We start from the raw sequence: 25,735 nt of genomic DNA, 5'->3' as shown, positions 1-25,735 counted from the left end.
GCAGTCTAAGGCTAAAGACTCGAGAGGGCGTGTTAAGCCAGCTGTTTACCACACATATACCCCTTGAATACCCAGTGAAAGGACACCACACAAGTGTTATGAAAATAAACAGTTATTTATTAAGAATCACAACAGCCCTGTACTCTTTATGAGGACAGGGTACTAAGCACAAACCAAAACTCTAACAAAAATACTTAAGTTAGCACAGTATATACAAATGCCCGACGGGCACGGAAAACCATATACTCAGAAAGTGGAATGTGAAATTACTAGCAGGTAAGTACAGTACCAATAGCCTTTGGAATCGCTAGGACTTGACTATAGAATCGTTAGATTACTTCTAGGAGACCCAGGGGACTCGGGTGCAGTGTGTGCACTCTCACGCGAGATGCGGGACAAAGTCTATGGTAGCTAGAAATTGCAAAGTTAGTGTTCTCGGGCGAACCCGACCTGGTAGGGAGAAAACGAAAGTGGATCCTGACCCTTGGATAGTGAGGCTATGCTGGGGCACCGAAATGCCGAAGTTACCTAGCCCAGGGGCTGCAGCTGCATAGGACTCAAAAGACGTCGGGAATCCTCGTAGACGGACCAGGAGCCTGGAAGAAAGAAGTTGCTGGCAGGCGACCAGTGAAGAGAGTTCGGTGGATCCAAGCCTGGATCGATGGAAGATGACACCTGAAAGCAGAGGGGACCAAGTTCGAGACTACTAGCCAGTAGTCAGTGGGCACCAGGAGGGCACCGGATGGTAGCCACCTCGACAAGGTGAGTGGGTGACGCTGTGACCGCAGATCTCACGGACCAGGAGGCGTTGTCGGCGACCAGGATGGAGGAGCGATCTGTCCCACGATGGATGAAGCTGTCGGCGTCGCTGGACCCAGGATTGGGCAACAAAGCCTTGGCAAATTCAAGCCCACGCGGTGGACCTAAAATGGCGTCTGGAGTGGACCAGGAGGGTCCGGGGTGCCTCTCTTGAAGAAGGAAGCAAGGGCCAGTCTGGAGCAACCAGACCAGCAGCAGTGATGTCGTCGGGCGTCGTGAAGAAGGCCACAAGCCAGCCGGCTAGTAGCCACACAGCGCGGTGAGCACGCAAAAGCAGAAGGACCCCACGCAGATCGTGGAGATGCTGGAGAGCTGATCTTCGGTGCTGGAGCTGCTCAGGGTTGGGGTTTCTCGGACCCCAAAGCACTCACCAGTGGAAGACTCGGTGGGCTTGTTACAAAGAAGTCGTGCAGTCTTGGCGATCGTCGGTCCCTCGAGGTCTCGTCGCACTCACGGTTCTCAGCTTTGCTGTAGAGGTGAGTAGAGGTCAGAGGTGCCAGGGAAGCCGGGTCTCGTCGAGCTGGGTCGTCGGATTCGTGATGAAGGACTTGCAGCAGACCGCAGTGTTCTTAGGATGGTGCCCGCTTGATGCAGGGTGACTACTCCTTAGCCACAAGGGAGGATCTTGAAGAAGAAATCTTGATGTCCTTTCGAAGAAAGTCGTGTCTTGATTCCAAAGATGACCTAATTTGAACAGGGGGCCCGCTCCCATCTTTATACTAAAAAAGGGGGCTGACCCGGTGACTAGGTCCTGCCTATGGGTGGGACTAGGAGGGGGGTGGTTACACCCCTCTGCCATGCCGGACTTTCCCCAGGCCAGGGGCTGGTGTGCCCCTGGAACTGGTTCTGACCGGCCTATGTGTAGTGAGCACCGGGGTGCCACTCAGCAGTCACCTTCCTGAAAAGCCCTGCCTACCCAGGATACACAAAACCATGTCTGGGACGGTGCTAGCACCGCCCCGGACAGGAAACCCTTTGTCCAGGCCTCCCTCGCTGGAAGGACTCCCAGCAGCAGGAGGTCAGACTCGTGTCTGTGGTGGCAGCATCCATTTTGTGGAGCTGAGGCTTCAGTTAACTTTAACCGGGGTTCACAGTTACATACATGTCGTGTCCCTCTAGAAGGGTGGAATGCTAACCCCGTCGCCAGAATTGGCGAGGGGTTAGTATTCCAATTCGTATGACACCTTACTAGACATGTTTTGATAAAGCAATACCAAAAATAGCATTTAACCGCGAGGATTATAATGCACTTAAGAGTATATGGTATGCAATATCATGGAACAGCTATTAGGACTTGGTTCCGCAAGCTGCAGACAGGCTCAGCTCATGCCAGAGCACCATCTCACACGATTCCAAGCACTCTGCCTTCAGGATTGTCAAGGCCTGCCATAGGAGTGACTGATAGGAATCCGTGTGTCCATTTTAGGGTTAGGTATAGGTATACTACACCTACAGCAAAGGGTGATTACACAACTTTGCCCCAGCTGTCATGCAGCCAGTTGTGTCAAATTTAAGAGGCCAGCCAGGGGTGGCATAATACATGCTGCAGCCCCTGGCAGCCCTGGGTACACCTATGCCCTGAGTTACAGGGTCTGATAAGGTGGCCCAGTACCAATTGGTAAATGCACCTAGGGTACATGTTGTAATTTAGAAAGAGAACAGCCAGGCTGTGGGTCTGATTAGCAGGCCCACAGCCAGAGAAAGTCGTAAACCAGTGAAACAAAAGCAAAAAATCTGGGTGATCATAGGATTGCAGACCCTACTCTCCTACAGGGAGTGCCTGCCTGAAATCATTGACGTCTATTAGACTGCTGATTTTTCCCCCTGGCGTTAGGTTTACCTCTGGACTGTTGTTGGTAAGAGGAGTTAGAGGATCTGAACTGGTTGTTTGTGTTAAACTGACGATATCCCTGCTGATTGTACGGTTGATATCGGTTGGATTGAAAAGAGGGTCTTTGATTAAATTGGCCTCTTGCACCCCTCTTTCGAAAGGACTGAAACTTTCCCTGCTGAAGAGATCCCAGCGCTCTAGCCGTATCCGTGTCCGACTTTATGCCTTGCAATGCCTCATCAATATGTTTCCCAAACAAATTTTCACCGCCAAAGGGCATATCGACAATCTTCGCCTGCACCTCTGGTCGAAAAGAAGTCGCCTTGAGCCAGCCCTGTCTGCGAAGCGAAACCGCCCCGGCCATTTGTCTGAAGGCCAAAGACGAGACATCCATGGCGATGTCGATAGACTCAGCAGCCGATTTTGCTCCTTCTTTGAGAAGGGCTGCCGCTTCTTCCTTTCGGTCCTCCGGAAGCGCTGACAGTATGGGTGCCAGATCTGCCTGTTGTAACGGCCAAGCAGTGCCATAGCATTTGCCGCTTTAATGGTAGAGGCTGCCATGACCGCAAACCTCTTACCTGCTCCATCCATTCTCCTTCCTTCCTTGTCTGGTGGCACTAGTGAAGTAGCCACCGGGTTTTTAGAATTTCTTTGCGCCGCCTGTGTCACAACTGATTCCGGCCTGGGATGTCCAATGAGGCAGGCTGCCGTAGATTCTGGAGCTCTGTATTTCTTTTCAATTCGTGGAACTGAAACCGCTATAGAAGCCGGTGTTTTTAGAATCTTGAGGCCCTCCTCCCAGATATGAGGGATAATAGGAATTGAGCGAAGTGACTTTTTGTTATCATCCTTAAAATCGTACAAGAAACAATCCGTCTCTTGCACTTCCACATCCAGACTGAATCTCTTGGCCGCCCTTTTCATGATATCATGGAAGCCTCCGATGTCTTGAGGAGGGGAGGTAGATTTGAGTGGGTCAGGTGATGCAGCCGATGGCAAGACGTATTGGTCCCATTCCTTCCCCGAGGCATCATGAGCCAGCTCTCCGTCTTCGGGCTCTTCATCTTCATCGGAGTCCGTTAGGTCGTCCCTTATAGTAACCACCTGCGGAGATTTAACCCCTTGATCTTGAGAGGCAGGTGCTTTTTTAGGTGTCTGCGGGGGAGGCGTCTGCGTAACTGGTTGCGGGGAATTCGCCTCTGGGAAACGACGATAGTAGTCGTTTAGCATCAATCTAAGATCAGACACAAGGGTGAGGGGTATAGAGACCGTCTCTTGACGTTCCTCCTCCCGTGAGTCCACGTGCTGCTCTTCTTCATCATCATAATCACCAGATTCCTGGAATGATTCATATCTGGAAGATTGTGGCCTGTCCCTGAAGGAATAACTTTCCTCCTCATCCGTATCTTGGCTTTTTATTTGAAGCTGAGAAGGACTGTAGGCGGCACCTGAGGACTCCTCTCCATCTGAATCCTGCTCCAGCAGCGATGATGGCGGCAAAGGAGAAATCTTTGTCCATGAGGTGAACTCTGCGGATTTACTGATGGTAGCCGAACCTCTCGTCGACTGAAAAGAGCGGATGGAGATCATGGTCTTCGACTGAGGAGAACTGTACGCTTTAGCCGATGAAAGCAAGATTTTCGTCGACGGAACCATCGTCGACGGAACCACCGTCGACGGAACCATCGTCGACGGGACCATCGTCGACGGGACCTTCGTCGACAGGACCTTCGTCGACGGAACCTTCGTCGACGGGACCTTCGTCGACGGAACCTTCGTCGACGGAACCTTCGTCGACGGGACCTTCGTCGACGGGGCCTTCGTCGACGGGACCTTCGTCGGCGGAACCATTGTTGACGGGACCTGCGTCGACCGGGCCCCCGTCGACATCCTCGACATCGAACCTGTCGTCGATGGAGTCGTCGACGGTCCTTTCGCTGACAGAGAAATCTTACTCATCGATGTCGTTGCCGTAGACGAAGCCGTAGTCGACGGAACTGAAGTTTTCACCACAGACTTAGTAGCAGAAGCCATTGAACTGGTAGAAGGTGCAGATCCAGGTCCTTTAAGACTTGACTGCTTCTCCAGAGGAGTAATAGGAAGAGATGATGTCGATTTTTCCTTAGATTTACTCCTTTTAGACTCCACTTTCTCCACAGAAACAGAGGCCTTTCTTTTCTTGGGAGTGGAGTGAGAAGATTCTTCCTCAGAATCTGAGCCTGATGTGGCCTTCTTCTTCTGAAGCCATAACAGTAATCTAGCCTCTCTGTCACGTTTAGTTTTGTCAGAAAATTTTCTACAGAGCTTACAGCCCTTCACCAGGTGTTTAGGGTAGAGGCAGTAAAGGCAGTCCTCATGTGGGTCCTCAGAGAAAAGTCTGGCCTTCCCACAGGATCTGCATGGCCTGAACAGCCTCTTTTTAGAGCTTTCAGCCATCATAAGTAAGATAAGTACACACAATACCTCAATTTAGAAGACAGGAAACAAGATTCCAAAGGGTCAAAAGTTCACACAGGAACAGAAGAAAACTGAGCAGAGCTCAGGGAGACTTCTTTCTCACACGAAGGCGGTTGGAAATCTGAGGCAGGAAGCTGCTGCTGGGGAGTGTGAGGGCAGGGCAGCAATTCTGATTGGCTGGCTTTTGGACCAAAACAAAGAAATGGTCTGGTTACCAAATAGTACAGCCCCTATGGGGATTTTCTATGCAGTTTTTCTTCTCAATGATACTGCTTGGTCATTCTGTTACCGTGAGACTCCCACCATGACGACGGGGAAGATACAAGCATGTGAATCTATGAAAGATGTAATACTGGAGAAGAACCGTTGCATGATTGCTGAAAAGACTGTGTACAAAATTCGAGGATGCCCTAAGAAGTGGGACAAGAAGTGGGGACACTGGAATAAATACCGAGGTAAACTATGTGACTCTCCTACGTCCGAGCTGACTATGCCCCGTGATGGACCCCTAGGATGGATCTTACGCTAATCTACAGTTTGCTTGATTTGTGTATTGATTTACATGTATTGTGTTTGATAGTGACTGAAGTCTTGACTCTGCCTTTTCACGAATAAAATCTTATGCTAAAAAAAAGAATTATTATTAAAAAAAAAGAAACTAGTTTTGAATGCTTACAATACCTTGTCTATAGGGGGAGAAAATAGGTTCTGGCCATCAAAAGGAAATGATCTTATTCTAATTAACATTGGTTAAACAGCAGACGCATACCCACACATCCTTTTATACACTAACTCAGCTATTATTTGACGTCACTGTGGTGTCCTCAGTTGCTTATGTATCTGCAATAACTGTAATGCGCCCTTTTTATCCCTGAAAGCCAAAAGAGCATTTTTTACAAAACCATGAGGGAAGAAACATCTCTTAGTTCTCTCAGTTTTACTAACGTTAAGCTCTCAAAGCTGGATAAGCATGCATTTGCCAGAGAGAAATGTAGATATTGCTTAGAAGAGTGAAGAGGTCGCTTTTCTTTTTCCCACTGTCATGGTAACAACAGCAAAGCGAGTTGGTAAATTCCTGTTGAGGATGAGAAGTGTCTTTGGATGGTTTATAGGATCCAAAGATTTATAAGTACACCTCTCCGAAGGAGGTGTTTTTACTAGTTTGTAAACATGCTCAATAAAGGTAAAAAGATGCCTGATGAAATAGGTTTAGAAGAAGAATAAAGGTTTACCACCTCCATTCAGAGTCACAACATGACCAGCAGTTTATTGCACTGTCAGTAGTTTTAAATAGGGTCACTAAAAAAAACATTAAAAATCATCAAATCTGTTATTTGAAAGCAGCAATAAAACACAAAATGATGGCGGCGTAGTAGCGGAGCTCCGTCACCGACTCCCGGTTTCGGACTTTTTCCCCGTGCGGCAGTACCTGACGATATCGGCGAAAAGGACCAGATTTCAATACCTCATGATGAGGAGAGCTCCCTGGTTACCTTTTTTTGACATTTTTCGCGCTTACTGGGCTTGAAATTCAGCACGACTCGGCCTGTCAGCTTACGGCCGCCATTTTGCTTGTTTTACATCGTCGCATTTCTTCGCTTCAACAACACTGCTTCCTCTTTTAATAAAATGCGCTGGCCTCTTCCCATTCGGTGACATGTGACAGAGAACATTGCTTGGCATTAATATCAGGCAACAGAGGTAGTTTGTCTGTGAAACAACTGCTGGTACCACACTGATTTCTTCCATAAGTCATGTCACAAATGTTAAATCTCTGCAGGTGCGTGAAATCTTGTCTTCAGTCTGCATAAGGTGTTGTGCGGAGTACTTGCATTTGCCCTTGAAATTCTCTGCCTTATTCAGTATCCGCACTCTACAGCTCATTTTGGACTGCTGTTTCATCTGATAATTTATGAACTGTGACATCAAACAAGAGTGAATTATAAATCCATCTCCAGAATCAAAATGTTCTCATTAAGGCGCAAGTTGGCGGCGTGGTGACGGTGCTCTGTCATCAAAAACAGGTTTCAGCATTCCAGCGCTCCTTTGCAAACCCGCCTTTTTAAATCTTCCTCAATGTTTTTCTTCTTGTGAGAGTTTGACTCCTGTGTACAATATATTCTGTTATATTTATATGGGGAAATTACGCAACCTTAAACTATCTGCGTCCACGAAATCTACTGTGGGTTCTGACTCGGACTCAAATTTCCACGATATGGAAGATTTTCCTTCACAGAAATCCGACCCCCCTTCTGGTACTATCCCTAAAACTCATAGCATTAGTAAATTACCAACAACAACTTCCAATAAACTTCCAAAGAAAGATCCTCCATCTCCAGGATCTTCCTCTTCTTCAACTCCTGCCTCTGTGGACTTAATTCTAGAGGAGATGCACTCTCTTAAGCCCTTCATGGAGGAGACTACTAAGTCATTACAATTTTTACATGATAAATGGTCCTCCTTAGCAGGGCCGGACTGGGAACAACAACTGGCCCTGGCACAGTGCTCGGCCGGCCCCCCCTCCCCACTCAGGAGAGGGGGGGGTTGGAGGTGCCGTCGAGCTCTTTGCCGATTTTGGCGATTTTGGCGATTTTGGTACAGGGCTGATTTTGCAGCTATTCTGCAAAAACGGCCCTGAATCAAAAACGGCTTCCAGGGGCCAAAAACCGGACCCCACCCGTGCGGCGCACCGGGGGATTGCCCGGTGCCCGCTGTGGCCAGTACGGCCCTGCTCCTTAGATTCCCGGTTCTTATTGTGGAGCAAACGAGGGAATCTCTTCAGGCTTCATGTTCTCTGATTTCTGCTCTAAAATCGGATATATCACTTCTTAAGAGGCAGGAAGAGGATTTGGAAAATCGTAATCGCAGAAATAATCTCCGCCTTTATGGTCTTCCCGAACACACAGAAGGGTCCAATCCTACGGCTTTCTTTCAATCCTTTCTCTTCCGCTTCATCTTCCATCAACATTCAAAGAGCACATAGACTTGGTCCGAAACTTTCTAATAAACCTCATGGTGCTAATATGCTGTTTCTACAATATATAGACCTCCTACAAGTTTTAGCAGCTGCCAAATTCAAAAAGCAAATCTTCTGGGAAGGTCACCGATTGTATCTCTCTCAGGATGTGGCCAAAGTTACAGCGGATCGCCGGAAAAAGCTTCTTGATCTTCGTCCACAGTTATGTGCTCTCAATGCCAGATTTGGTCTTCTCCATCCCTGCCTTTTCAAGGTTACCTACAAAGACAAGACTACAACATTTGAGGATCCAGCAGCCCTCCAATAGTTCCTTCGTCATCATGGAGCAGATGTCATGGACACTTCAAGAGTTCCTTAACTCATTATTTATGCCTATTTGTTCATAAGTGTTTCCTTGTTATGTTCCTTTATTGACTGTTAATATGTTATTATTCTTCATGTTGTTTTGCATAATTTGATTCCATCATATGCGTTTTATCTTCATGTTTTCCCCTTTTTCCAGATTTTTTGATCCACTTATATTAATTTTCCTTTCCTTTCTTTTTCTACAGGTATTGCATCCTTTCAATCCATTCCTTTTTGTCCCTAAGGTCCTGTGAAGTCTTGATGTATCTCACCAGATGTTCGGTGCTGTTTTCTCTTGCTGCTGTCGTCGTCGTCTTCTGGCGTCAACACCCCCGTTTTTCATTTGTATCTGTAGGTATGTCTCTCAGTCGTCTGTATTTGACTTGTACTATGTACTCTTTCTCTATCTCCTTCTTTTTCCTTTTACTATTTCTCCTTTCCTCTCTCTTTTGTCCTTCTTTGCCCTTTCCTCATCTTCTCTTCTACTCGGTTTTTCTATCATCTCACTTTTTCCTTCCTTCCATTTTTATTCTCTCTTCTTCTTGTCTAACCTATACTCTACCTGAATTCCTTCAAGCATTTTTTATTTTTGCTCTAGTAAGCATAATATTTGTTCACACTCTATTTCACTTACTCACATTTCGGGTTATCAACTGGAACGTTAAAGGTTTAAATAACCCAATTAAGAGGCAATGGGTGTTAACTCATCTTGCCAAGTTAAAAACATTTCAAAAGTTTGCATCCCCAACACGTAATTGATAATATCCCTTATGGGGAAATGGTTCGGATGCAACAAAACTGCAGCACTGAAAATACAGTCCTCAGTAACATCAGGGAAACTAAAGAACGATTCCTGCAGAGGGGTTATCCCATTGAAACACTGAATAAGGCACATGAAAAGGTATTGAAGGTCACAAGAAAAACCACCCTAACCTCAAAACCACATATGAGATCGCAGAAAGCCCCAATTGCCTTTACAACACAATTCACTGACGAAAGCAGCAGGGTATATAACACCCTTAGGAAGCACTGGCATTTACTGACGGACATACTGAGTCTGCAGAACACCTTGACTTTAAAACCCAAGGTCACATACAGACGAGGACAAAATCTTAGGAACATGCTATGTCCCAGTTACGTTACAAGTGAGAAAAAAAACATGCTGGTTAACCCCCAGGATCAAAGGCTTTCACACATGCCGAGGGTGTAACATGTGTTCAAAAGGGAGAGACAAAACCAAAGACTTCTGCTTTAACACCAGACGCAGATATCAGATTAATCATCTAATAAACTGCAACACCAAATATGTGGTATATATTTTGGGCTGCCCCTGTGATAAAATCTTTGTGGGCAGCACAAAAAGAGCTCTAAAACGAAGAATACAAGAACATGTAAGAGCACAAGGGAATGGGGATCTCAAGTACCCCCTCACGTTCCATATGCAAGAAAAACACACAGCAAAAGAGGATCTTTGGTTTATGTGAATAGATCATGTGCCTGCTCATCCAAGGGGTGGTAACCGGGAACTCACACTGAGAAAAAAGGAGGCCGGATGGATATGTAAATTACGGAGTGTAGAGCTAGGTCATAACAATGATGATGAGATGCATCATGTTCTTTACATGTTCGGATACCTGCTGCCATATAACCACCTTGTCCAAATGTGGCTTCTGTACTGAGACTGTTTAATTCTGTGTTAGATGAACCTTGACTTATTTTGCGGAATTTGTTCCATATGTTATAACTGAACTAGACAACTGTTTTCTGTAGACTTTCTCTCCTCCATCAGTTGGGCCCATGGTTACCTTCTGATCAAATGTGGCTTTCGTACTAGGATTGCTTGAATCTGTATTAGAAGCACTTGGATTTATTGTGTAAAAAAATATTTTCCATTTGTTATAACTAAATCTGATATTTGTTTTCTTTATACCTGATCGTGTTTTCCAGCAAGGTCCATTATTATTGATTACATTCTGTTCACTGCAATGCATATATCTTGGATTCCAAAATTCATTTTTATCTAATTGTCTTCATATACATCTCATTATGTTTGTATAATGATATCTGCCATTTGGATTGTTCAGCAATATATATTGCACTTGTTCAGATTGCCTTCTATGTACTTATTTTTCTAGCGTTTCAAGCGTTTCTATTCTTCTTATACCTCTTTTACTCAAGGCGATTCTCCCAACATCTTTATGAACCTGGGTTGAAATGTCGGATATTGTGGACATTCTCTGTCACACCTTTTAACTGTCACTAGTAAGCGAAAACATGGGTCTCGTGTCTTTTAGGGTATCGGAGTGACATACGGCTCCTTTAACTTTGGGCGCATATTCATTTCTCAATTCAATTTCCCTGCAATTATATTATACTTATTTTTGTTCTTCGTTTGACATTGGACAATGTTATCGCATGTATCTATGCAAAGATAGTAATAACATGGGTCAAACCCTATATCTGTCTATTAGACAAGTTATTTTTTCCTTGTCGCAAAAGTCATAACGCTTTTGGTCATTTACATTTTATCTATCGTCTTGTCTTATTGTATTGGGCTTTTTGGCCTGATCAGTTTATGGCTTATATATCAGACACAATAAGACTATGTTGGACATTCCAAGATGCCCGCGCTTCTTTAAGGATTCAGTCATGTGACTTTGTTTGTTGACATTAGGTAACAGTCACTCACGGCCTTTAGGCTTTGGGATATATACCTATTTCCCTGCTCTATTTTTCCTATTATATTAGGTTTGCTCTTGATTTGTGCTTTATTCTTCACAATATTGATTCTCAATAAAGGTTCCATTTTGTGCATGTGGCTTATGTCTTATTTTTCCAAAACGACCTGTTGGCATGGTCGCTTCTGTGCTCTTCGAATTCACGTGACCTGCAGCTGTTGGCCACTTTTACTTTGTTTCTCACTTTGTGGACCTTCGGCTTGATTGGTCTATGGCTTATATATTGGACACTAAAAGACCATCTCGGATATTCCAAGATGGCCGCGCCCTTTTATGAATCTAGTCACGTGATTATGTTTGTTGACATGAGGCCATGGTCACCCATGGCCTTCGGGGTTTAGGATATATACTTAATTCCCTGCTCCATTCATCTCATCACTTCACTTTTGCTTTCAATTTGTATTTTCTGTACAGTATTGATTCATGCATCTGTATATAGGCTTCATTTTATACTTTTGGCTTATGTCATAATTCCCAATTCTACCAGTTAACATGGCCGCCTCCGTTGTTCTTCAAAGTCACGTGACCTTAGCCTTGGACCTCCTTTACAGGTGTACTCAATTACCTTTACACACAAGCGCTCTATTTAAAGTCGGCACCTTCAATGCCTCCTGTAGCTGCTGGATGGACCCCAGTACCTTTGGTGCCCGTGACGACAGCGTCTTTGACCGTGATTATTTAGTTATGGTAAGCAATGTTATTGGCAGTGATTTCCACTAAACTGGGAGCCCTGTTTGTTGTAGCGATTCTCTTTGTACATTTACTAAGTCTGTCTAGGACGGAGCCGAGTATCTCTGGCGTCCGCGATGACCGTGTCTTTGGTCATGATTATCTAGTTACGATAAGCGATGCTATTTGACAGTGATTCCCGTTAGACTGGAAGCCCTGGGTGTTGTAGCGACTGTTTTTGTACACTTTTTAAGTCTGTCCAGGTTTGTATGCTCCTCTCTACGAGTATTGGAGTGGGGGGAACTGGGTTAGAGACTTGGAGAAGGGAGTTAGTATTACCTTCTTTGAGTACAACTCGAGATTCGTATCTTTTACTATATTCTTTCATGCGCTCTGGGGATATTTGCATATGGGCTTATATCAAAAAAAGGGAGGGAAGAGGATTAGGAGTCCATTCATGTCCCCTAAGTAAACGATCAGTAATCAAAAAAGAATGGACACTTGTTTCTACAAAACCATTGGTTTGTATTCGAAAACCCTCATAGACATCCTGGTATTGTCGTTTGCGGTGTATCTTTTCTCTGCCCCATCAGGAGTCATGGCGTATTCATCGGGTGATCGATTGACGTGCTGGGTGCCTGCCTCACCTGAGGCTACCTGTGGTACAAGTAGAAGTGTCCAGAGATCAAAAGAATATATGTGAAGGAATAGACTAAAAATAGTGTCTAATCAAAAAAAGGTTATTTATTCTGGATAGTTTAGGCACTATGGTTAAAAAGGGATTGCGATATGTAGGTGGTCAAGTTACTGGACTACCATATCTCTTGAGAGACGTCTCTCAAGAGATATGGTAGTCCAGTAACTTGACCACCTACATATCGCAATCCCTTTTTAACCATAGTGCCTAAACTATCCAGAATAAATAACCTTTTTTTGATTAGACACTATTTTTAGTCTATTCCTTCACATATATTCTTTTGATCTCTGGACACTTCTACTTGTACCACAGGTAGCCTCAGGTGAGGCAGACACCCAGCACGTCAATCGATCACCCGATGAATACGCCATGACTCCTGATGAGGCGGAGAAAAGATCCACCGCAAACGACAATACCAGGATGTCTATGAGGGTTTTCGAATACAAACCAATGGTTTTGTAGAAACAAGTGTCCATTCTATTTTTGATTACTGGATATTTGCATATGGACAACTCGAGATTCGTATCTTTAGTTATATTTGTTCATGCGCTCTGGGGATAATTTTCCCTATTTATTCCCATATACTTATGCCAGGCTTCCTTTATCTTTCTTTGCCCATTAGAGCTCGGTGGTGTTGCCTGATGGGGCATTCACTTTTCATTACTAATGTAACTAAGAATTACTTGTCTAGGTAAGATTTTATTTGTTTAAGTAGCACACAGTTTCCTTCTTTAATATGCTTCCTGTGCCTTGCAGCATACCTAACCAGAAGCCCCGGTTCCACATTTTTTAAGGGGGTTTCACGCCAGTGGACTTTAAATTAAGTATAATGAGGATCACATGATTTACGTGATACTCGTCTTAAATGTGTATTTTCTTTTCTTCTCCTACATTAGAATTTTTATAATCGGTCGTAACTTCACAAGCCCTCATTTTTCGGTGACATCACCACTGGACTAATCGACTGGATCATTGTGCATCTGCCATCTAATTCCTGACTATATAATGTAAGTAAGATCGTGGGGTGGCCTTTTGCCGTTGTATTCTATACTTAACGTTGATTTATTTTCTTATACATGTACCCGTTTTTTGATTTTCCTATAGATTGGGACATAGATGTTCATAAGATCTCATGTGAAGCTAGACCGTTTTTCCATCTTTCAATCAATCAATCAATCAATCAATCAATCAATCAATCTTTCAAGAGTTATTTACATATTTGCGCCCAGAGAACATTGGACTTCCTCTCTCATAGTAAGGACATGTCTTTGGGGTTATGGATTTTAATATCATCCCTTGAATTTTTTATACATATATTTGTTTTCTGATTCTGTTCTTCCTTCTTCATAGATTTGTGTGGAGGACTCCAAGATGAGGCATAGCGTGTTTTTATTGCAGTCTCTAAGGAAATATGATGCACTACACTTAAATTGGTAGGTACATCGTAGTTGGTCCGTGAAATGTGTCTTCTTAGGTGCTCTGATTGAACTTCGTTTCCTGAGCTTGTCGTATATTGGGCCTGGCCGTTGCCTATTCACAATTCTGTCATTCCTTGCTTTTCTTATTTCTTTTCTTATCTCTGATACCCCTCTTAGTGCATATATTTTGCCCGCATATAGTTTGTGAGACATATAAAGGTAATATTTACAATTTCATTCTTATGAACCAACAGACTTATAGAATTTAGACCTTCTGGCCCCTGATCTCTGTAGCACATAGCTCCTGAATGTACTGTTGATGAAACTCTAACAAATGAAGTATGTTTATTAATTATTACTTAATTTCGTAGCATAGTTTGTAGGATTGCAAATGGATTGTGTATCCTTGTTTTTAATTGTATGTTTGTTATAATGTTCAGTACTGTGGTGGACATTCTTTTAAATGTATGTCTATATGTTTGTATTTGAACAGCCCTGAAGAAGTCCCAAGCTGGGATGAAACGCGTCGGCTGTACTGTATTTTCTACCTCGCAACAGAATAAAGAAATTGAAACTGAGGAGCCTTTCTCTCATGTTATTATTTAATTCATATTCACTGTTGATATTCTGTGGTGTCATGTGCTTTTGTTTAAATTGTTGAGTTCCTGTTGGAACTAGCACTGTTACAGTGGGTGTCAATCAGTGTGTATGCATTTCCCTATGTTGATAGGAAGGGAATGTTATGTTTAGAGTAATTATAGGTTAGGTGCTGATACTAAGAAGGTTCCACTGTCTTCCTGCTTCCTTGTTAAAAACAGATATTGCTCTCCTCCAGGAGTCCCATATTCCTGAGGTTGAAGCCTTAAAGCTGAAGCGATGTTGGGTGGGTCATGTATTCAACTCTCCTGCTGCGGGTAAGAAGAATGGCGTTCTGATTTTATGCCATAAAAAGTTACATGTTTCTATTGTTCATCAAGAATGTGATGTTGATGGTCGTTGGGTAGTTGTTAAATTACTTGTTGATAAGATCCCTATAGTTATTTTTAATGTTTATGCCCCTGATAAACTGTACTCACTTGATAATGATTATATTATTTTTGGTGGTGACTGTAATCAAATTCTTGACCCCATATTAGACAGACATTCTAAGGTTACATTCTCTCTATCTAAAATGCATTCTCAATTCACCACAGCTATACATCACAATGCCTTAGTGGACATTTGGAGATTATGTCACCCTGACCTTATAGAATACAGTTTTTATTCCCCTTCCCATCACTCCCAAACCCGTATTGACTATCTTTTCCTAAGTAAATCTTTAGCCCAATTTGTCATTCACTCTGAAATTGGTTCTATTTTAATCTCGGATCATGCCGCTGTGCTTGTTGATATTGATCCCATTCCCTTTTCTCCACACCCAGGAAGATGGCGATTTAATAATTCTTTACTCCTTGATCCCATTTTTCGTCAAAAATTTTACGATTTTGCTACTGAATTCTTTACTATTACCACATCCCTGACTCCCCCTTTGTTGTGGTATGGGACTCTTTCAAAGCGGCTGCTAGAGGTTTGATTATTAACTTTGTCTCACAGAAGAAAAAAACGCATGGAAACTCAACCTGCCAATTACTCACTAAAATTAAACTACTTGAATATAAGTATTATCATTCTAATACTGAATCCTCTCCGAAAGATCTCATTGACGCCAAACTCACTTTCAACAAAATAACTACTGATGCTGCATCCAATTTTTTATTAAAGAGCAGTTCTCGTTATAATGGCGGTCAAAATAAAATGGGGAAATTACTGGCCAATTATTTGAAAGTAAGGAAAGAACGAACGAAAATAGAGTCTATGCAAGTTCTACTGGCGATTCTTTATTTAAAGATAAAGATATTCTGAATGAATTTGTTGCTTTTTACAAAAACCTTTACACTCCAGAATCCATTCCGGATTCTGCCGATCTTCTTTCTTATTTTCAAGCTTTACCTCCTCTTCCTTCCAATCACGTCGACTTTGGACCTTTCGAATCTGACATTTCACTTGCTGAAATCTCCCATGCAGTTTCAATTTTACGACGCGGGAAGGCTCCTGGTCCAGATGGATTTACCATTGAGTTTTATAATCATTTTGCTTCACTCCTTTTACCAAATCTTCTTCTCTTATTTCAATCTTTTCTTGATTCAGGCTCCTCAAATGGTAAGTTTCAAAAAGCTTTGATATGTCTGATCCCTAAGTAGGATAAGGGCCACTCTCACTGCAAGAATTACTGACCAAGCTCTTTGGTCAATACTGAATACGAAATTTTTGCCAAGATTTTGGCTCTTCCGATGCACCCACTTTTACCTGATCTCATTGGCCCAGAACAATCAGGTTTTGTTAAGGGTCGGCTTTCTTCTGATAACTCTTGTGTCTTCTTTAACATTCTTGGCATAATAAACTCTTTCGAATTCGAAATTGTTCTATTTATTGGAAGTCTTGGTTTTTTAAAGGTCTAAAATGGATTTCTCAACTTATATCTGATAACCAACCTCTTACTTTTTCTGATCTTCAATCTCAATTTTGGTTGCCTTCAACTTCTCGTTCACAATATAATTTACTCTATCCCACCCTCTTTCAATATCTTCAATCTTTACCCACTACCAATGACTTACCTGCTATATATAAAAATATATCCTCTGCATTAAATCTTTCTCCTTCCGCCTCCTTTCTGTATAAATCCTTTCAATTTTCTTTGGATAGGCTTAAAACTAAGGTTCAGACGGCTAGGGAAAAATATTTTTCGCAAGATTGGTCTGTTCCTCTTTGGGACAAAATATGGTCAAAAATTCATAAGACTTCTAGAGCTGCTAATACCACGCAAACCCTTTTTTTCATTTATCACCGAACCTTATTTTCTCCAAAGACGCTATCCACTTTTTCACCAGATACACCCTCTACTTGTTGGTCTTGTTCTTGTCCTGCTGCTGATTTAAAACATATGTTATTTGAATGTCCTCCCCTTCTTCAATTTTGGAAACGTGTTTGGTCCCAAATTCAGAAATTTGTTAACGTTCAAGTCCCTTTTTCTTCTGTTCACATCTTCCTGGGTACCCTATCCCCCCCTTTGGCCCCAATCTTCACAACACTGCAAGCTTCTGGACCTTCTGCTGGCTATTGCTTTTCATCTCATAACTTCTAATTGGAAACAAGCTGTTAATGTCACTTTTCCCTCTTGGTGGAACGCGGTTTGTTTCCATCATAGGCTAGACACTAATTACATTTCTCCTATTTCACTGGCATTCAAAAGAGACCTTCTTTGGCTTCCCTTGACCACTTACTTATCTTTAGTCGCTTCCTCAAGCACTACTTCTAAAACTAGATCAGAAGATGTACAGAAACCACCTTAATTCCCCTTTACCTTCTATTTTCTAGTTACTTAATTATTACTTTATGATTGATATTTTTTGTAATTGTGTTCCTTTCCCCGAGTACTGTTATGCTTAAGATGTTATTTCCATTTATATCACTTGCATACATTCGTCACTTATTTCCATATGTTTTGTATATCGATTACCCTTTTATCTTTTGATTGTGTAAGATGTGTTAGTTTACCATTCTACTGTTTTTTCATTTTCCGCTTTGTTTCTTAATAAACTCAAACTTTAAAAAAAACACAAAATGACTTCAAAAGTAGATCAGAACATTCTAAACTATTCCTGAATATATATTAGAGCAAACAGAGGCCGAACAACCATGTTGAAATTCAGCATCAATAACAAGGGTTGTAGCCAAAAGGCACATTAACCTTTTTTAGAAGATTTGGCTCTAGGAGTCTGATGTGCACCAAGATGTCTTGATACTGTTTTGGGGATTTCCAAGAACGAAACACACCATTGTTGTATTCAAAAACCCTTATCTGGTTGAAATACCTCATCTGGAACTATATTATGCCCTTAAGAGGAACTTGCAGGAGGATGCACTAGAAAATCCCTAGTCGATGGACTAGAGAGGCTGTAGACAGTGGACATGAGCTTCTAGGCAGTACTGAGTGGTGTTACTGATTAGGTATCTACTAAGACACCATTCATCTCGCTACAAAATCCATGGTATCCTACAGAAAAGGTTCCTCAGCAACCTCAAATGAATTCTAGCATAGAACTGACAGGAACTCACTGGAAGTAGGTTATTCAAGCATGATACCCAGCATTTCTGAGGGGCAGTCACCCAAATAAATGGAACCCCAAAGAAATGTCCTGTCAGCTAGGCAAAAACACAGGGATTTTATATGGACAGTTGTTGACAAAGGGACCAGGGTTTGGTCAAGTCGAGGGATGATCACACAGGAACTGACCAAAACCTTTTTAAAGAGACAGTATCCCGTTAGATAACCCTTATGGTCTTACCTTCCAGACTAGGTAACTTCAAGCTAGTTGAGAAGGTAGCAAGAAAGAATCACCAATGTTGTCTCTGTCAAAATCTCAAAACCCATGTACACTTTCATACACCGGTTTTCACTTACACAATTTATTACGCAGGTTCCGGTTTTAAAACTCATTAGCATTTCCTTACACAAGCAGTACTTTCTCCTTGAAAGATGCAATCCACTCAGAGCAGTATAAATTCTTAAATGTACAGAATTACATTTGAGTTTAGATTCTAAGACACACATTAGAATAATATTCAGCATTATTACAGAGAACACTTTATCTGCTATCAAGCTACATTGGAAAAAAATAAAGGATTTGAGTTATGCTTTTACCTGGGATGTCTTTGAATTGTTTTACACACTTGTGTAGAGTTTTATAGGATTCTGTAACATTCTTTTCTAGTTGTTCAGCATCAATACTAGAAAGTGGGTCATTCATCCAGCTCTCGAACCACCGCATCCAGTCTGAGACAGTGGTCCATAGGTCCTTATATGGTTGGAATTCTTTCACCAACTTGTTCAACGAGTCAAACTGAGAGCAAGGAAAGATTCAATTACAAACAGCACATAAAGAAGAGAAATGTCATCCACTGCTCACTTTATAAAATATATGATTTTTCTTAACTTTTTTTCACTTTGCTGTTAAGTGATCTAGGGCTAGATGTAGGTAATGAAAATGTACTGATTCTAAAATACCGAATTTTACTGATTCGGTATTTTAGAATCGGTAAATGCTATGTAGATAAAAATTCGGTAAGTATTACTGAATTGGTACGATTCGGTATTTACCGATTCAGTAATTCCCATTCATTCCTAGGGGCCTGGAGGCCCATAGGAATGAATGTCGGTAAAATAGGGAAACATTCAAGGTTGGCAGGTTGTCACATTGACACCCTGTTGCAGCTCTGAATAGTGATTGTGTGCACATGTGGCACAAATACATGCCCTAAGGGCATGTATGTCTGCCACATGGCACTGTTGAAAATGCACAGATTTGCATTTTCAAAGGTATTCGGTATTTACCACCAACTAATAGTTGGTGGTAAATAATGAATGCTTACAGCACATAAGCACTCTTAAAAATGCTTCCTACATGCCATTTACCGATTCTTTAAATACCAAATCTGTAAATAATGATTCGGTAAATACCGAATCGGTAAACACCAATTTGGTATTTACAGAATCATCCCCTACATCAGAAATGGCTCAATACCGGTCGGTAAGCCTGAAATTTACCAAATCGTAAAATAGGGTTTTCGAGTCAGTATTAGGAAGCAGCATGTTAAGAGCGTCCCTTCCTAACATCAAGTTGCAGGGGGATGTATGAATGTTTTGAGACCAGAATGCAGTCCCAAAATATTCGCATTTTACCATCAACATCAAATTGGTGGTAACCCATTCGTAAATGTGAAGGGGTCCCCAAAGGACCACTTCCTTTTTATGAATGTGGGCACAAACATTTTTGTTAACAGACAGTGGTCCCACCCACCACTGCCTGCTCTTAAAAAAGATGAAAAGAAAACTTTTCTTTTTTGTTTTTGAAATGCATCCCGTTTCCCTTTGAGGAAAATGGGCTGCATTACAAAAAAAATGCTTTATTGAAAAAGCAATCATAGAAACCGCAGGCCACCATCCCTGTGAATTTGGCCATTCCCAATGGGTCGCAAATTGAGACCTGCCTCATGAATATTGTTTTTTTTTTTTTTAAACATAATTTTTATTGCAGATTTGCAGAATGACATTTGTCACACAGGGTTACTTCTCTGAATTCTCTCTTTCGTCCGTTTGCGTCCGCATCCTTACACAGCCTTGAAGCCCACAACCCGGAGGTCAGGCGGCGAGAAACAAGAAACTTTCCAATGCCTGGTAATATGTAGTCGGTGTAACCCTCCCTCTTAATTATGTGCTTGTCTGCTTTTCTGTAGTTCCACTCTATAAACTCCCCGAACCCCTGTAAAATGTCCCCAACTCCCCCCCCCCCCTTCCCAGGTGTCCACCACCCACTCAGGAGTATTCACCACTTCCTCTTCTATGGGTTCAATCAGGAGTCACCGTCCAGTGTCTACCTAGTTTTGCGATGTCCCCTGTACTGTGCTAGGGCCTTCCCCAATGTCCTCTAGTTCCGCCTCTTCCCCCTGTAGTGCGCTGTCTCTCAGGGCTTGGACCAGTGACTCCCAAGCCGCCGCCGTGTCCAATGCCCTATCAGTTGGTTTACGGCGAGCCATCTGGTATCTGTGTGTACTATCACAAGCGGCCCATTTCAAGAACTCACTGGTCCATCTTTGTGTGTGGGACCCACTCTCGCCTTCCAGTGTCTTGTGATTTCCCTTTTGGCTACCAACAGGCCCATGTCTATAAATTTACTCGTAGTTTTGTTTTTAGGCGTGTGGGGGAACCAGTGCAACAAACAAACTGCTATATCATATTGCAATGTCCTCTCCGTCACCTCCTTTAACGTGTCACCCACCGCCTCCCAGTATTCTCGGAGACCAGGGCAGGACCCTAACATGTGTTCCAGCTCCGCTCCCTCGAAAGCACATCTCGGGCATCCCGCCTCTTCTGTTTCAAAGTATTTCTTAATTTTCCCCGGTGTTAAATAAGCCCTGTGCAGCACATAAAAATGGATCTGCTGAAAGCGCGCATTTCTCGTGCTGTTTCTGGCTCGTCTCACTAAACCGGCCCAAGTCGTTTCTGGGATCTCTCTATCTAGGTCTGCTTCCCATTTGGCCTTCAGCGCCGACAGAGGTGGCAAATTTTCCCGCAGCATTCTCGAATACAAACAAGTCACTGCTTTATAGGTTCTGGCTGCCATCATGGTATATTGGCAGGCCATAGCTGTCTTTGGCTCTACAAGAACTTCCCTCCAGGGCGCTTGAATGGCCCTAGTCACTGCGGCGTGCAACAAGTATCCTCCCCTCGGCAGCTCATATTTTTCTTGTACCTCCAGATACGGAACCAGTGCCCCATCCTCGTAGAGGTCGCCTACCATTTGTACTCCTGCTTCTTCCCAGCTCTGCAGTTGGGACCAGTCCCCACCGTGGGGGAGTGCTGTTAGCATACCTAAGGGTATCTCCGGGGCATATGGGTGTTGCTCTCCCGCCCGACGCCGAGATCGATCCCAGCAAAGTTTGAACGTCCGTTCCTCGGGTGTCAGATCCCCCGTGCTATTCTCTTCTGCAAAGCTATATAAGCTAAAACAAGGCGTGGGGTGCCCTTAGCCCTCTCACTCTCCGGAACGCGGTATACTCTCGCCACCTCCTGTGTCAATATCTGCAGTTGTGCAGCCAAATAGTAGAGTTCAAAATCGGGTGCCGCTAGACCACCCTCATCCTTCGGGCGGGAGAGTGTCGCCAGTGCAATCCTACGTCTGCCCGTCCCCCATATGAAGGAGGTCATCTGGGATTTCAGTTGAGAAAACAGGGATCGAGGAATCCAAACAGGGAGGGTACGAAAAAAATAAAGGAGGCGCGGCAGGGCGATCTTTTTCATTAATGAAATGCGCCCCGTGACTGTCAGCGGCAGCGTGGCCCAAAAGGCCATACAGCCCTTCAGGGCTCGTATGCATCTGCCTATGTTGCCCTCTAGTACATCCGTCGCCATGTGGTAGATATATACCCCTAAATATTTCAAGCAAACAGGCTCCCACCTAAGCTCTAGACCGTGGTCGGGCCGTGCTGTGTTCCGTCTCAGGGGGAACAAGCAGGTTTTCGACCAGTTGACCTTCACTCCTGATAATTCTCCGAATCGCTCCAGTAAGCGTTCCGCACCCTTCAATGCTTCCATCCCGTTTTCCAGAAATAATAACAGGTCATCCGCGTATAAGGAGATTAATTGTTGCCCTCCTCTACTATCTATTCCCCGAAAATGGTTACCCGTGCCGGCTTCAGCCTCAAGGGGTTCGATCGCCAGGGCGAACAAAAGGGGGGACAGGGAGCAGCCTTGCCGGGTACCTCTCTTCACCGGATACTGGTGTGAAACAAGAGGCCCTATCCTCACTCTAGCCACCGCTGCCGTATACAGTACTTGCGTCCATTTGATATATCCTTCCCCCAGTCCAAAATGCCCCATGGCCCTATATAAATAAACCCACTCCAGGCTATCAAACGCCTTCTCTATATCTATTGACAAGACCAGGGGAGTCTGGGCTTCCATGTGTGGCCTTTCCACCAAACGTGAGAGTCTCCTTATATTTATTGTCGTGCTCCGAGCAGGGATAAATCCCGACTGGTCCTCGTGGACTAGGTCGGGCATGTGCTATAGGAGCCTCTCTGCCAGTATGGAACTTAATATTTTGTAGTCCGTGGTCAACATGGACAACGGCCTATAAGAAGCTGGGTGTTCGCTCTCCCTCCCTGGTTTTAGTAGTGGAATCATTAAGGCCTCTCGCATGGATTGGGGCAGTTGACCGGTCTTCCTAGCCTCATTATACACCGTCTGTAGCCTAGGCGCCAATAGGTCTATATATGTACTGTAAAATTCAATGGGTAGACCGTCTAGGCCCGGCGTTTTGTTACGAGCCATTCGTTTAATTGCCCCTCTAATCTCACCCAGTTCTATATCCCTTCCTAGTTTGGTCGCCTGTTCCTCCTCCAAGTGTGGTAACTGAAGACCTCCAAGAAAGGCGTGTATGTCGTCCTCCTGCCCCACTAGCGCACTGCTATAAAGGGTCGTGTAACAGCTCTGAAAACAGGCCAGTATCTCCATCTGGGAGTATTGCATTTGTCCCTCTGCTCCTTCGATAGCTAGTATCGGAGAGCTACGCCTGGCAGGATTGGCTAGCCACGAAAGTAATGCTCCAGCCTTGTCCCCCTCAACATGGGCCCGAAGCATGTATGCCTTATGATCGAAGCTGCGGAGGCGTTCCACCTCTACTGCCACTGCCTCCTTAGCTGAATTGACCTCTTCCTATAAGTCAGGGCGCCCCGGTCTAGCCCGCTCAGTGTCTCTCAGTGTAGAGTCCGCCTTTCGTAGATCCTCCAACAGTACCCTTCGCGCGCCCGCATGTTTCCCTATGCACTGTCCCCTAAACAACAACTTTAAAAGCGTTCCACTCCATTGCCCTGGAAGTCGTGGACCCCTCGTTTTCCACTAAGTATTGGTTGATTCCCTCCTCTAGTTCCGCGTGAAAAAGCGGATCCTCCAATGTCTCGGGGTGCAGTCTCCAGGTCGGGACCCGCGATACCTCTGAGACCCAGCCCAGTCCAATCAGCAACGGATTATGGTCCGAGATTGTCCTGGTCAGGTATTCGGTCCTTATCACCGTCTGCACGGTCTCCCGGGAGCACAATATTGTGTCAATTCGGACATGTAGGTCGTGGAGGCTCGAGAAGAACGAGTAATCTAACTCCGCAGGGTGTTGCATGCGCCATGCGTCCACCAAACCCCATCGCTCCTGCCAAGCTAGTCTTCCTTTTGTGAGGCGGTGAACGGGGGAATCTGCCAAAGGCGGGTGGGATCTATCCAGTGTCGTGTCCGCTACTGAGTTGAAGTCACCCCCAATTAGGATCGGGCCTTTTAGGAAGTGTGTCAGGGACCCCGATAGACTAGTGAAAAAGGACACCTGGTCAGTGTTTGGTGCGTAAATGCTACACAGTATAATGTCCCTGCCTCGCAACCTGCCCTCCACTGCCACATATCGTCCCTCAGGGTCTATTATGTGCCTGGTCGCCTGGAACGGGACTCCCGCCCTGATCCATATCAAAGCCCCCCTAGCAAACGCTGAGTAAGCGCTGTTAAATATCTGGCCCCTCCATCTTTTTTGCAGCGATAGCCCTTCCGGCTTCGTGATATGTGTCTCCTGCAGCATAGCAATGTGTACCCCTCGACGGTCCAAATAGGCGTGTACTTTGTGTCTTCGTGCCATTGAGTGCAGCCCCCGCACATTCCAGATTATACATCTCACTTCATTTACACTAGCCATTGTCCCATAGTTCGTAGTTCAGTTCCTGTCGCTGTTCTGTGGTATCGTGAGTGGTGGAGTCTCCCCAACTAACCTTCAAAACATCTGGCATAGTATTTCCCACCTGTTTCTGCGTTAGCCTTTGCCAAAAAAACAGAACAACCCCAACAATACCCTCTACCACCCCCCCTAGAATAGGCCCCAATGCCAAACTATCAGTACCCATCCAAACTAGATCAATCCCCTCAACCGCCAGACTAATTCACGGTCGTAACCGTGAGCGCCTTAAGGGCAATCGGGTTGTGGCTAGGCCCGAAAGTGGAAACAACCGCCCTCCCCGCCTGTAGGAGAGTAGGGTCTGCAATCCTATGATCACCCCAGATTTTTGCTTTTTGCTTCACTGGTTTACAACTTCTCTGGCTGTGGGCCTGCTAATCAGACCCACAGCCTTGCTGTTCTCTCACTAAATTGACATGTGTACCTTAGGTGCATTTACCAATTGGTACTGGGCCACCTTATCAGACCCTGAAACTCAGGGCATAGGTGTACCCATGGCCTACCAGGGGCTGCAGCATGTATTATGCCACCCCTGGCTGGCCATCTAAATCTGACACAACTGTTTGCACGACAGCTGGGGCAAGGTGGTGTAATCACCCTTTGCTTTAGATATAGTATACCTATATCTAACCCTAAAATGGACACATAGATTCCTATCAGTCACTCCTATGGCAGGTCTTGACAATCCTGAAGGCAGAGTGCTTGGAATCATGTGAGATGGTGCTCTGGCATTAGCTGAGCCCGTTTGCAGCTTGCGGAACCAAGTCCTAATAGCTGTTCCATGATAACGCATACCATATACTCTTAAGTGCATTATAATCCTTGCGGTTATATGCCAACTCTGGTATCGCTTTATCAAAACATGTCGAGTAAGGTGTCATACGAATTGGAATAATAACCCCTCGCCAATTCTGGCGACGGGGTTAGCATTCCACCCTTCTAAAGGGACACAACATGTATGTAACTGTGAACCCCGGTTAAAGTTAACTCGAGCCTCAGCATCACAAAATGGATGCTGCCACCACAGACGCAAGTCTGACCTCCTGCTGCTGGGAGTCCTTCCAGCGAGGAGAGCTTGGACAAAGGGTTTCCTGTCGGGGGAGGTGCTAGCACCATCCCAGACAGGGTTTTGTGTATCCTGGGTAGGCAGGGCTGAATAGGAAGGTAACTGCAAGTGGCACCCCGGTGCTCACTGTGCATCTGCCAGTTTGAACCAGTTCCAGGGGCACACCAGCCCCTGAGCTGGGGAAAGTCCGGCATGGGAGAGGGGTGTAACCACCCCCCTTCCTGGTCCCACCTATGGGCAGGACCTAGTCCCGTACCAGCCCCTTTCTTTAGTATAAAGGTGGGAGCGGGGACCCTTCCAAATTAGATCATCTTTGAATCCTGAAACTACTTTCTACAAAAGGAACTCTCGACT

The 25,735-nt window shown here is 44.3% G+C and overlaps 1 protein-coding gene across 1 annotated transcript in view; it reads right to left on the bottom strand.

Annotated features, from left to right (window-relative positions):
- DNAH1 (dynein axonemal heavy chain 1) overlaps nucleotides 1-25,735 on the bottom strand; it is an 822,394-nt gene that overhangs the window by 408,293 nt on the left and 388,366 nt on the right. The window contains exon 19 of the mRNA XM_086939555.1: nucleotides 18,693-18,891. Within this exon, the coding sequence (XP_086795681.1) occupies nucleotides 18,693-18,891 (199 nt within the window). The remainder of the gene's footprint in view (nucleotides 1-18,692; nucleotides 18,892-25,735) is intronic.

The sequence above is a fragment of the Lissotriton vulgaris genome, chromosome 9 (genome assembly GCF_964263255.1).
Source record: "Lissotriton vulgaris chromosome 9, aLisVul1.2, whole genome shotgun sequence".
In the NCBI taxonomy this organism is placed as follows: domain Eukaryota; kingdom Metazoa; phylum Chordata; class Amphibia; order Caudata; family Salamandridae; genus Lissotriton; species Lissotriton vulgaris.
Note: the sequence above shows the minus strand (reverse complement) of the source record. Positions and strands in the feature narration are given on the sequence as shown.